The following is a 14405-nucleotide window of genomic DNA, read 5'->3' as shown; positions in this document are numbered from 1 at the left end:
CAGCATCTGTGGAGAGAGAATAGAACCAATGTTTCAAGTCTGGATGACCCTTCCTCAGCTCTGACGAAGAGTCATCCAGACTTTAGTGGCCATTGGAGGTCTCCTACACAGCACATCTGCCCGTCTCTATCTCTCTCCCTGTGCTTTCTGAAAGCAGCTCAGTTGTTGGAAAGTCCTCTTGTTCCTCTGATATATCACAGGATACTACCGTGCAGAAGAGGCCTTTCAGCCCATTGAGTCTGCACCGACGGATGAAATGCCCTGATGCCCACCCCAATCCCACTTGACAGCACTTGGCCCATAGCCTTGAATGTTATGATGTGCCAAGTACTCATCCAGGTACGTTTTAATCCCGCCTCCAACACCCTCCCAGGCAGTGCATTCCAGACCGTCACCACCCTCTGGGTGAAAAATTTCTTCCTCAAATCCCCCCTAAACCTCCCACCTCTCAATTTTAATTTGTGTCCCCCTCATAACTAACCCTTCAACTAAGGGGAACAGCTGCTCCCTATCCACCCTTCATTGAGAAATGAGTGTGTGGATTTCTAATGTCCTCTGCACACAGAATGGTCACGGTGAAGGCTGTGAATGTCGGAACCGCACACAGGCACATATTCAGTCTGTTTACAAACTGTCAGAGCTCAGTAAATTGAATAAATTACAGATTAGTCACAGAGACACAGCAGATCCAGAGAGAAACAAGTCCCACAGGAAAACACAACACTCAGTTACAGAAGTCAATGAGGTAAAATAAGCTGACAGCTGGAGAAAGCACATCCCATCTGTCCCCAAAAACCATTACTTACAGATTTTTCACTCACCCTAATGGAGCCAGCAACTATTTAAAGGGGCAACCACACCAAAAAAATAACTCAAACACGTCCTAATCTGCTAATAAATTACGCTGCACAGAATTCACTTCAATTTAGCTCCTTTACCACCAACTGCCGCACCTTCCCTCAAACTCACTCCCAGCTTCGCAGTCCCTCAAATTCCCCCGCAGCCTCAAAGTCCCTCAAACTCATCCTCAGCCCCACTGTCCCTCAAACCCACTCCCAGCCTCACCTTCCCTCAAATTCACCCTCACCGTCCCTCAAACTCACCCTCAGCCACACTGTCCCTCAAACTCACTCCAGACTCACCTTCCTTCAAACTCAATCCCAGCCTCACTTTCCTTCAAACTCACATGTAGCATCTCACTCGTTTGAGAACTGACCCACTGCCTCATTGTCTGGAATCCCCCCCACCCCCCCCCCCTCCCCCCCCCCGCCCACACACACTGCCTCACCCTCTCTATTACTCTCTCCCACTGCCTCGCCTCATCATCTCTATACACCCCCCCCAACTGCCTCACCCTCTCTATTACCCTCTCCCACTGCCTCACCCTCTCTATTACCCTCTCCCACTGCCTCATCATCTCTATATACCGCCCCCCCCAACTGCCTCACCCTCTCTATTACCCTCTCCCACTGCCTCATCATCTCTATACACCCTCCCCACTGCCTCACCCTCTCTGTTACCCTCTCCACTGCCTCATCATCTCTATACACACCCCCACTGCCTCACCCTCTCTGTTACCCTCTCCACTGCCTCATCATCTCTATGAACCATTCCCACTCCCTCCCAATCCCGCTCCATCGCACACTCTCTTACCCAAATGTCATGCCCCCTCCGTAACCTATTCTGCTACAATTCCATCTCAGCAAGGTTACCGTGACGCTATTTCTGTAACGTTAACCCCCAGTGAAATATCATTTCAATAATCTGAACTCTATAACCTTCCTCCTCTCCCACCCACAACTGCAGCAGTGTTAATTGTTTGACTTTAACCTTTGAGTTTAAATATTGCCAGAGAGCAGCTCAGGAAAAAAAATCAGCGGAAACAAAGGGAAGTACCTGCTTTATCTGCCTCATTCAGCACGTGGCACGAGAAGAGTAAAGAAAACCTGGGAGAATACATGTCCCATACGGAGCTCTGTGCTTCATTCTAACACCTCTCTGTGTGATCAACTCCTCACCCTAACAATCCCACTATTATCTACCCTGCAGTGTAACACCCTCTCCATTAGGTATGGCCACTGCATACCCCCGATAAACACACCCTCACTGTAATCTAGAATTTACACCCGCTGTAACATCGTGTTTGTAGTCCAGTCGCATAGACACACCCATTCTATAACATGATAAATTCTCCATGACCCCATCTTCATGACAAGAGTTACTTCTCACTATCGAAATTCTCTGAAATCCACTGTGTAGGATAACAGTCACTCTCAACAGGATGTTCCCATGTGCTTTGCGACCATGACGATGGGACCAAGTGGATTGGCAGGGCAAATACTTGGGGTGATGGGGATAGGGCCTGGGTAGGATTGTTGATGGTACAGGCTCGGTGGGCCGAATGGCCTCTTTCTGCACTGTAGGATTCTATGCTGACTCTATAATCTTGAACTGCTTCAGCAATGACCTTCGGGCACAGGCTGGCAGCAAAGCCAGCAGCACAATCTTCCAGGAGGCAGCTTCTCCACGCTTGCCATATTATCAATGGACCAGCTCCTGATACTGCCAGCCCCGAGTGCCTACAACCCTGGGCAATCCCAACGGGAACAGCAGCTCAGGGATTGCAATAGCACAGCGCCTTCGGGGCGCACTTGCTGGCCAACACAGAAGGGTTGCTCTGAAGACTCCCAAATTTGCTGGGGACAGCGGAATGAAGGGAATGTTAATTCCATTTATCAGCCCAAGCCTGGATATTTTCCAGGTCTTACTGCATTTGGACATGGACTGCTTCAGTATCTGAGGAGTTGCGAATGGTGCTGAACATTGTGCAGTCATCAGCGAACATCCCCACTTCTGACCTTATGACGGAAGGAAGGTCATTGATGAAGATCACAGAACCATCATTGAATCCCAACAGTGCAGAAACCAGTAGGGGTTTGTGATCAACATTACTGAGACTTGCTATTCATTCCAGATTTATTAATTCATTTCAAATCCCTCAACCGGCCTGGCGGGATTTTAACCCATGTCCCACGCAGACACAGGGAAAATGTGCAAACTCCATACGGACAGTGACCCGAGGCCAGAATTGAATCCGGGTCCCTGGTGCTGTGAGGCAGCAGTGCTAACCACTGTGCCGCCTATGGGTGGGGGAAGGTGGTGGCTGGTGTGTCTGGAGTAAGGGAGATCCCAAAGTTCATTGTAAAGGTTGGAGCAGCAGTCTGAATCCTCCAAGCCCACATGGAAATCCTCCGAGCCCACGTGGAAATCTAAAATGGCACGTAATTAAGAATAGGCCTCTTGTGACCCACAAATCCCCCTCCCGGGCCACCAACCAAAATGGCAGATCGGATCCGATGGCAATATCGAGAATGAGCAAAATGTTGGCATCCTGGGTTTTCCAGTTCAAAAAAACCTAAACCTTCCCTCTTCATCTGACACTCCTTTATCAGCCATGCTGTGATAGATCCCAAAACACCAATAAATGCACCACAGTGCATCACCTTCGACCCAGAGCCCGACAGGAACATTCGGACTCAGTCACCACCTGTCGTCAGCCCAGGGCTGAGAGAAGCTGCCTGGTACACCTACTGGTATCAAAACGTGTATCCTGCACCTCTGCTAGCCACGAGAGATCTGGCATTGTTCAATTCTGTCCTTCTGACAGGCTGAGACAACAATCAAGGTTAAAGTAGGTCAATATCCCATATGGTGAGGTCACTTCAAAGTGTAGCACGATGCAGCAGCCAGTGATGCAGCAGCCAGTAACACAGCAGCACGATATACAAACACCCAACTCAGAGGCAAGCTGGTCTCGGGTCAGTCGTTTCCCCCCCCGACCCCCACCCCCATTTTACATCAGGCTATACTCCCCAGTACTCTTTATCCACGGTGGCACAGTGAGTAGCACTGCTGCCTCACAGCGCCAGGAACCCGGGTTCAATTCCCGGCCTCAGGTCACTGTCCGTGTGGAGTCTGCACATTCGCCCTGTGTCTGCGTGGGTTTTCTCCAGGTGCTCCGGTTTCCTCCCACAGTCTGAAAGACGTGCTAGTTAGGTGTATTGGCCATGCTAAATTCCCCCTCAGTGTACCCGAACAGGCACCTTAGTGAGGCGACTAGGGGATTTTCACAGTAACTTCATTGCAGTGTTAATGTAAGCCTACTTGTGACACTAATGAATAAACTTTAATTTCTCCATTGTTTCGGGTCTAAATGACCTTTCGTCAGAACTCCGACAAAGGGTCATCCAGACTCAAAACATTGGCTCTTTTCTCTCTCTCCACAGATACTGTCAGACCTGCTGAGATTTTCCAGCATTTTCTGTTTTTGTTTCAGATTCCAGCATCCGCAGTATTTTGCTTTTATCTTATTGGGCAGCATGGTGGCACAGTGAGTTATCACTTCTGCCTCATAGCGCCAGGGTCCTGGGTTCAATTCCGGCCTTGGGTCACTGTCTGTGTGGAGTTTGCACATTCTCCCCGTGTCTGCGTGGGTTTCCTCCGGGTGCTCCAGTTTCCTCCCACAGTCCAAAGATGTGCTGGTTAGGTGGATTGACCATGCTAAATCGCCCCTTAAGTGTCAGGGGGACTAGCTAGGGTAAATATATGGGGTTATGGAGATAGGGGCTGGGTGGGATTGTGGTCGGTGCAGACTCAATGGGCCAAATGGCCTCCTTCTGCACTGCAGGGATTCTATGATTAAAATTATCCATGCTATCCACTGTGTCACCCTCTGACCCAAAACCTGGCCTCTGGTATGAAATGAAGCCTTTCACTGCTGGAACTAATTGAGAAATCGAACCAGCAGAACAGCACAGACGCAGAGTGGAGGTACCTGGCTCTGCATTGCTCCGCAATCTACAGTCAGACAGAAGCCAAGCCTGAATGCTGGTGTACCAAGCTTGGGCTAAATTATTAAACAGCTTTATTAAGAATTATATTGAAACAAAACGCAACTGCAGATTAGGCCGCAATGAATTATTTAACCTTCTACCAAAATCATCTCTCCTCCAAATCCAATCTAACAAATTAATCCGAGGATCCTCAGTCATTTTATCAGAATTCTGCGTCTGGGTTTAGAAAGCGCAGTTTATTCTGTAACGTGGCGCTGAATGTGTGAATGTGGAGAACAAAAGTAATTATCAGCCTCTGCCGCAATTATCAGCCTGTCATAACTAAAGAGAGACAATCACAAAATGGATAAAGCAGAGGAAGAGGCCATTCAGCCCATCACTTGCTGACTGTCCCTGAATCAGAGTAACGCAGCTGGTTCCTGCCTTTTAGGTATAGCTTTGCAAAGGTTTTCTCTTCAGACAATTCTCTGATCCCCTTTCGAAAGCCATGATGTGTAAGCTCCTCCAGCACACACCCAGATCCTAATTAATCCTAAGTATTCAGATCCTAACCACATGCTGTGTTAAGAAAGTTTCCCCTCATCTCACCTTTGGTTCCTTTGCCACTCAACTTCAACTGGTGTCCTCCGGACCGTTTGAACAATGGAAACAGCTTCTTCCTACACATTCTCCCCAGATCCCTCAAGATTTTGAACACCTCTATCAAATCCCCCTCTCAGTCTTAAATAGAAATACAGAAAACTGGGAAATACTCAGAAGGTCAGGCAGCATCGGTGGAGGGAAACAGAGTTGATTCAGTGTCCTCCCTCAAGGCAGGTTTAGTGGCACAGGGGGTCATTTAAACAGGTGTGACGATAGTGGGTTGGGAACCCACTGCCTTCTCACCTCCACTTCGGATAGTCCGTGGCAGGGATGCCCGTGGGTGGCTCTCAAGCCCCGTTGCTAATTCAGGCCATTAAGTAGACAATTTTCCATCCTGCCCTGCTACCTTTAACAACTCCACATGGAGACCCCAATATCCCTCTGCTCCTGCATCTTTCTCAGGATTTTCAAGAGGATGATGGAATCACACGCAATCATAGAATCCCTACAATGCAGAAGGGGGCCATTTGGCCCATCGAGCCTGCACCGATAACAATCCCACCCAAGCCCTACCCCGCTAACTCCACACATTTACCACTGTTTTAATCCCCTGACACTGAGGGGCAATTTAGCATGGCCAATCAACCTAACCCGCACATCTTTAGACTGTGGGAGGAACTGGAGCACCCGGAGGAAACCCACGCAGACACGGGGAGAACGTACAAACTCCACACGGACAGTGACCCGAGGCCAGAGCTGAACCCGGGTTCATGGTGTTGTGAGGCAGCAGTGCTAACCACTGTGCCACCCATGGCATTGATGAGAGTTCCTGGGAGGTATGACAGAGGCTGAGACGTGTTCCAGCTTTACTGCCCTTTTACCTATCCTTGTTGAAGTAACACCCGCGAACATTTCCACCAAGACAGAGCTGTTCGTCAGAGGCAGTAACAACGCGTACTGGTGGTGCAGACCGTGAACAGAATGGGAGAAATGCTCCCATTGATCTGTTGAGTCCACAAACCCAAGACTTGGGGGTAGTTAGTTATTCTCCGGGTTATTTGCCAGGTGTCTTTCACAGTCGATTGTGAGAGAATAGCAGAAGGATTATGAGCTTTAGAGAGGTAACTCCTTGTTTACCAGAGGAATCTGTTTTCCTATCCTGTAGTCACTTCATAAGTTCATAAGATATAAGGCCTACATATGACTCCAGAGCCACAGCAATGTGGTTGACTGTCAACTGCTCTCCAAGGGCAACTAGGGATGGGCAATGGGCAGCACAGTGGTTAGCACTGCTGTCTCACAGTGCCAGGGACCCGGGTTCGATTCCGGCGTCAGGTCACTGTCTGTGCAGAGTCTGCCTGTTCTCCCCATGTCTGCATGGGTCTCCTCTGAGTGCTCCAGTTTCCTCCCACAGTCCAAAGATGTGCGGGTTAGGTGGATTGTCTGTACTAAATTGACCCCTGTGTCAGGGGATGAGCAGGGGAAACATGTGGGGTTATGGGAATAGGGCCTGGGTGGGATTATGGTCAGTGCAGACTCGATGGGCCGAATGGCCTCCTTCTCGGCATTGTAGATTCTATATAGGAGCAGAATTGGCCCATTCGGCCCATCGAGTCCGCTCTGCCATTCGATCATGGCTGATATGCTCAGGAAACCCACGCAGACACAGGGAGAATGTGCAGACTCTGCACAGAGAGTTAGCCAAGGCCAGAATCGAACCCAGGTCCCTGGGGCAGTGAGGCAGCAGTGCGAACCACTCTGCCAATTTCAATGCTGCCAGTGCCGCCCAATTTCAATGTCCAGATCCCAAAATCAGCCTGAAGCCAGCCTTGCTGCAGTCAATGTCACGATGGATTCATACAGAACATGCTGGATTACACCTCGACCGACACAGCCATAAAAAGCAAATTAAAAAAGATCTCCAAGTCTAAATAAACATGTTCCACTTTCTGACAGCTCTCACGCTGTTGCAGTGAGTAATAGCAGAGGACGGGGTTATTTGGGCGAGATTAACAGCCACACAATACTGTGCACAAAAGTACATAGTGTCTGCAAAATATTTCCACCTCAAAAAACACAAATACAATTAGATAGCCATTCGCTGCAGGTTCGCATTAAATATCGCTGTATTAATCACACCAATCAAATCCTGGAAGATTAAACAGCATTACATGGTTCTTATAGCAACAAGCTCCAAGGCACTTACATCATTATGAAAAGCATAATAAACCACTTCTCAAACATTACAAAGAGCTAAACCATGATAAATAGTGACCAGGCTGCTCCACCCATGTTAGGCCACTTCCCCAGTGGCATTCCCAGAAGTCTTTATGTTGGGAACTAATCCATTTGCCCAAACTCAGCAACTGCCCAGACTCATCAATTCCCTGAAAGAAGAACAGAAAATGCTGGAAAAATTCAGCAGGTCTGGCAGCATCTGTGGGGAGAAACACGAGTTAACACTTCGAGTCTAATATCACTCCTCTTCAGAACAGCTGCTGCAAAGTTGTCTTCTGACATCGCGGTGGCACAGTGGTCAGCACTGCTGCCTCTCAGCGCCAGGGACCCGGATTCAATTCCCGGCTTGGGTCACCATCTGTGCGGAATCTGTATGTTCTTCCTGTGTCTGCGTAGGTTTCCTCCCATAGTCCGAAATATGTGTTGGTTAAGTGCATTGGCCATGCTAAATTCTCCCTCAGTGTACCCAAACAGGCGCCGCAGTGTGGCGACCATGGGATTTTCACAGTAACTTCATTGCAGTGTTAATGTAAGCCTACTTGTGAAACTTTAAACTCATTTTGAATGGGAAACGTTAACTCTGTTTCTCTCTCCCCACAGATGCTGCCAGACTTGCTGAGATCTTCCAGCATTTTCTGTTTTTATTTCAGATTTCCAGCATCTGCAGTATTTTGCTTTTATTTCAGTCACCAATCCCCTGCTAGCTCATTCACCCAAAATGGGTTTCTTTATTCATTCACGGCCTTCATAGCAAGAGGATTTGAGTACAGGGATAGGGATGTTTTGCTGCAATTGTATAGGGTGTTGAGGCCACACCTAGAATATTGTGTGCAGTTTTGGTCTCCTTATCTGAGGAAGGATGTCCTTGCTATAGAGGGAGTACAGCGAAGGTTTACCAGGCTGATTCCTGGGATGGCAGGTCTGTCAAATGAGGAGAGACTAAGTCGGTTAGGATTATATTCACTGGAGTTTAGAAGCTTGAGAGGGGATCTCACAGAAACTTATAAAATTCTAACAGAGTTAGACAGGGTAGATTCAGAAAGAATGCTCCCAATGGTGTGGGAGTCCAGAACTAGGGGTCATAGTTTGAGGATAAGGGGTAAACCTTTTAGGACTGAGGTGAAAAGAAACATCTTCACCCAGAGGGTGATGAATGTGTGGAATTCACTGCCACAGAAAGTAGTCGAGGCCAAAACATTGTCTGATTTCAGAAAGAAATTAGATATGGCTCTTGGGGCTAAAGGGATCAAGGGATATGGGAGGGAGGGGGGATCAGGATATTGAACTCGATGATCATCCATGATCAAAATGAATGGCAGAGCAGGCTTGAAAGGCCGAATGGCCTCCTCCTGCTTCTAGTTTCTATGTTTCTATGGGGGCATCGCTGGCTGGGCCAGCATTTATTGCCCATCCCTAATCATTGCTGTGTCAGCATGTAGATCAGACCAGGTAAGGATGGCAGATTTCCTTCTCTGAAAACACTGGTAAACCACATGGGTCTTTACGACAACCGGCAATGGTCATCATTAGACTTTTAATTCCAGATTTGTACTGAATTCAAATTTCACTCCTGCATTACCCTTGGTCTCTAGATTACAAATCCATGACAATACCATTACACTAGCATGTCCCCAAACTGTGCACCCTCATTGTTTGTAATGTGCAGTATGGATGATTTTTTAAAAGTTTATTTATTAGTCACAAGTAGGCTTACGTTAACACTGCAATGAAGTCACTGTGAAAATCCCCTAGTCACCACACTCCGGCACCTGTTTAGGTACACTGAGGGAGAATTTAGCAGGGCCAATGCACCTAACCAGCACATCTTTTGGACTGTGGGAGGAAATCGGAGCACCCGGAGGAAACCCGCGCAGACACGGGGAGAACACGCAGACTCCATACAGACAAGGGCTCAAACCGGAATCGAACCCGGGTCCCTGGCACTGTGATGCATATCTTACCCCTTTACAGTACAGATTAACATGTCTAATACCTCTTTACATTTGACAACGATGACCTTGTATAAATCAGTCTTTCATCTGTGACAAGCAGTGTTAAAAATAAGTCTCTGAACTAGAGATCAAAGCAATCTCTTTACTTACATTGATCATAGCATTGGAGGTGATTCGGAAGAGGGTCGCTCGCTCATTGACCGCTTTAATCTTTTCTCCACTCTCAGCGGGTAACCTCAGGCTCTCGAGCTCACTCAGAGATCTCTGAAGGGCTGCCCCGTGCTTAGCGATCAGGTCATTGCACTGGCTCAGGTCATCAAGCTTGTTGGCCAGGGTCCTCAGGGTGGCGTGCAGCTCACTCTTATCCGACTGCGAGGTGGGCTCCTCATCACCAGAGTCATCTGTGGAAGGAACAACAGTTTCCATGGTTACAACACTGTCCTTACCATTCGAGACAGCAGCAAAACAGGAACAAGAGAGAATCATAGAACCCCCAGAAAGGGGCTGTCCGGCCCATCGAGTCTGCACCGACAACAATCCCACCTCGGCCCTATCTCCGTAACCCCACAAATCTCTCTAGCCTACGCATCCCGGGACACTAAGGGGCAATTTAGCATGGCCAATGCATCTAACCAGCACGTCTTTCAGATTGTGGGAGGAAACCGGAGCACCCGGAGGAAACCCACGCAGACATGGGGAGAACGTGCAAACTCCACATAGACAGTGACCTAAGCCGGGAATTGAACCCGGGTCCCTGGAGCTGTGAGGCAGCAGTGCTAACCACTGTGCCACCATGCCGCCGAGGGCGAGAGAGAGAGAGGGAGATGGATCTGATAAGGTCAGAGCAGGAGAGCGTTTGAGGATTGTCGCTGATTTCAAAGACCAGCTGCTACAGGCTTCCCTCTTTTTAGTAATTCATTGGAAGCTTCTTCAAGAAGTTATCTTGGCAAAATCACCGGCTGTTTTCTGGGTCAGCTCCCCAAGGATCTACTGAGGTGAAAGACCAACAGCCACTCAAGGTTATCTTTCTGCCATTCCTGCCCCTTTATTGACGGCTATTTGGAAAATCGCTGGATCGGACAGCATAGAAGGTCATTTGCTCATCGTGTCTGTGCTAGCTATTCAGTTAATCCCACCACTTCCCCCTCCCTCTCCGCGTCCTGCAAACTTTCCCTGTCAAATATTTGCCCAATCCCCTTTGGAAAGTTACTACTGAATTTGCTTCCAGTACCCTTTCAGGCGATGCATTTCAGATCGTAAGTGGATATCACTTGGGTTTATTTATAGGTGAGGAATGGCATTAATAGAGGTTAGGGCGGAGGGGAGGACTTGGGTGGGATGCTCTTTTGGAGAGTCGGTGCAAACTCGATGGACCGAATGGCCTCGCTCTGCACTGTGGGGGTTCTTCGGGCACAGATAAAGACACACTCGCTGAAACTGGGTGTAATAAATGCAAGACTGGGTGAAGATTGGGTCTCATATTGTGCAGCGGCTTTTCTGAAATGTAACAATAAAAATCTGCTGCGTAGAAGTTTTCCTCCTAATCGCCTCTGGTTCTATAGTTAACTAATTTAAATCTGTGTATCTGCTGGCTACTCCCCTGCTCCCAGAGGCAATAGTTTCTCCTCATCTATGTGATCAAAATACTTCATGTTTTTGAACATCTCTGTTAAATTTCTCCAGAACCTTCTCTGCTCGATGCAGAACAAGCTTAGCGAATCCAATCTATCTTAATCACTGATACTGTGGCAATATCTGAGACTCACTGTGTTAGCAACCCACTGCTCTCACACAAAGGTGGCCAGGTCAAGAGCTTTTCTTATAGCTACAGTCAGAATGTGTGTGTGTTTGTATAAAGAGGGATGGGAAGGGGGAGAGAGCGAGAAAGAGAGGGAAAAAGAGAGAGAGAGAAAGGGAGAGAGTGAAAAAGAAAGAGAGAGTGAGAGCGAGAGAGAGGGAAAGAGAGAGAGTGAGAGGGAGAGGGAAAGAAAGAGAGAAAGAGATAGGGAGAGAGGGAAAAAGAGAGAAACAGAAAGGGGGAAAGAGAGAGAAAGAGAGAGCTAATGTTTGGTAACAATTCACATCTACATAATTAGATTTAGCTTTGTCTTTGAACAAATCCAGGTGATTATTTTAATAATAAATGGATTAGTAAAGTCACCATAGTCCCAAATGACCATAGGCTGACTTGTGTGACTTAACCTGAGGATCACCACACCTCAGGCAAGGGGCAGGGTCGATGAATAACCTCAGCTGGTACAGGAATTGAACCCACACTGTTGGCATCAGATTGCATCACTAACCAGCTGTCCAGCCAACTGAGCTAATTGGAGTAGCACCAATCCAGTGAGCTGTATTGTTCCAGAAGCAAAAAAACGCACAATGTTTTCCCACTCTGTAAAAAGACTTGCATTTATATAGTGTCCACTGACATCTCAAAGTGCTTTACAGCCAATGAAATATTTTGATGTGCAGTCACTGTGGTAATATAGGAAACACAGCAACCATGTTACACACAGCAAACACCCAGAAGAAGCAATGTGATAATGAACAGATAATCATTCTTGTCATATTGAATGATATTGAACACAGGGATAACTCCCCAGCCTCTCTACAGAATAGTGTGATGGGATCTATTAGATCCTCCAGACAGGGCTTTTCTTACCATTTCATCTAAAAGACAGCACCATTGACAGTGCAGAACAGTATTGGAATGTCAGCCTTGACTCTTGTACTCAAGTCTCTGGAGTGCAACTTGAACCCACACCTTCAGACTCGGAGGTGAATGTGCTACTGAACGAACCAAGCCCTGGCCTCCAGCCAATAACAGGAGGGGCCCTCCCTGCACTAATCTGCAGATCAACACGTGGCCCAGAATTTTCCACTCTCGCTCACGTCAGGCTGGTTTGGGAACGGAGGTTCGCGAGACAATGGTCTAGTGATATTATCGCTAGACTATTAATCCACAAACTCAGCTAATGTTCTGGGGACCTGCATTCGAATCCCGCCATGGCAGGTGTTGGAATTTGAATTTAATAAACAAAAATCTGGAATTAAGAATTTACTGATGACCATGAAACCATTGTCGATTGTCGGAAAAACCCATCTGGTTCACTAATGTCCTTTAGGGAAGGAAATCTGCCATTCTTACCCGGTCTGGCCTACATGTGATTCCAGAGCCACAGCAAAGTGGTTGACTCTCAACTGCCCTCTGAAATGGCCTAGCAAACCATTCAGTTTAAGGGTGACAAGGGATGGGCAATAAATGCTGGCCCAGTCAGCGACGCACAAGTCCCATGAATGAATAACAAAAAAAAGTCCCATTTCACAATGATGTCAAACCAGGAAGTGATTGTCCCCTCCCCCAGCAGTGACATTCAACATCGGGAAATTCATTATCATAAACTTGCATCTAATTATCAGGGCCAATCACCACAATCATTCCCCCACCCTCCCCCTGCCCCCACCCCACCTCCCCAAAGTCAAAAACCCCATCCACGGTGGCGTGATGTCAGCATGGTGTGAAGCATGACTGGTCTCAGAAGGTGCGTAGCTGGCGAGCAGCACTCCCAGAGAGTTCAGAGATTAGTGCAGTGCTCAGGGGGAGACGTTTATGCCAGGATAGTGCCCAGGAGTGCCATCTTGATGCCCAGGGGAGGAGGGGGGGTGTGTTTCTGGTGAACTGACTTGTTCGCTGTGCGATGGGTCACCGATGTGCCTGATTCGCTGGCGGGTCAGGTATTCAGAGGCCGCCTGCCAGCGATTCGTCGCGGAACCCGTGAATTCAAGTTTTTTTTCTTCTAATGCCACTGCCAGCGGCGACTTCAACGCCACGTTCCCCACCGCCATCAGCCTTTGCCGATGCCGGAAGAAATCCTGGCTGTGGTTTATTTCTTTATTTATTCATTAATGGGACTTGGGTGTTGCTGGCTGGGCCAGCATTTATTGCCCATCCTTAGTTACCCAAGGGCAGTTGAGAGTCAACTACATTTCTGTGGCTCTGGAGTCACATGTAGGCCAGACCGGGTAAGGACGGCAGATTTCCTTCCCTAAAGGACATTAGTGAACCAGATGGGTTTTTTCCGACAATCGACAATGGTTTCATGGTCATCAGTAGATTCTTAATTTTTTTAAAAATTGAATTCAAATTCCATCATCTGCCATGGCGGGATTCCAAACCGGGTCCCCAGAACATTAGCTGAGTTTCTGGACTAATAGTTCACTGATAATACCACTAGGCCACTGCCTCACCAGTTCTCAGCAGTTTCCAGGCACCTCGGCTTGCAGCTCCAGTGACAGTCTATGCTGGGGACATAATCACAGAATGGCTTTGAAATGATTGTCAGGCAGGTTTGCGCTGTTCTGCTGGGAATTTTGTGGGAACATTGCAGTTTAGAAGTTAATTAAATGTGAGGATAACTGGTGGCGTATGTCTAACCACAGGCCTACCACAGGGGCAGGCAAACAATTTACAATAAGAGTTGCATTTAGATAGCACTTTTAATGTAATAAAGTATGCCAAGGCACTTTTTACATTGCTATGAATTTGATTAATCAGCAGTTGAGTATATTTTCAGCAGAAGTGTTAGTGTCATCAGTCACGAACGTCATTGTGCTTTTAATTTATACAGAGAGTGACTGCAGAATGCTGTGATGTGGAGGGATCTGGGTGTCTTTGTACATGAGTCACAAGAAGGTATTGTGCAGCAAGTAATTAGGAAGGTAAATGAAATATTAGCCTTATTTAAAAAAAGGGATGGAGTAAAAATCGAGAAGTCTT

General features: G+C 47.6%; 1 protein-coding gene across 8 annotated transcripts in view; it reads right to left on the bottom strand.

Annotated features, from left to right (window-relative positions):
* LOC144502696 (oxysterol-binding protein 2-like) overlaps positions 1-14405 on the bottom strand; it is a 386545-nt gene that overhangs the window by 136374 nt on the left and 235766 nt on the right. For 6 of the 8 annotated variants that reach the window (XM_078226903.1, XM_078226904.1, XM_078226906.1 and 3 more), the window contains one exon: positions 9776-10026. In XM_078226903.1, coding sequence (XP_078083029.1) covers positions 9776-10026 — 251 coding nt within the window. Of the gene's footprint in view, positions 1-1896; positions 2026-9775; positions 10027-14405 lie in introns of those variants that run through there. The other 2 variants (XM_078226908.1, XM_078226909.1) reach the window with 1 other exon arrangement.

This window comes from Mustelus asterias, chromosome 13 (genome assembly GCF_964213995.1).
Source record: "Mustelus asterias chromosome 13, sMusAst1.hap1.1, whole genome shotgun sequence".
Classification (NCBI taxonomy): Eukaryota; Metazoa; Chordata; class Chondrichthyes; order Carcharhiniformes; family Triakidae; genus Mustelus; species Mustelus asterias.
This window is presented reverse-complemented; position numbering and strand designations above follow the sequence as displayed.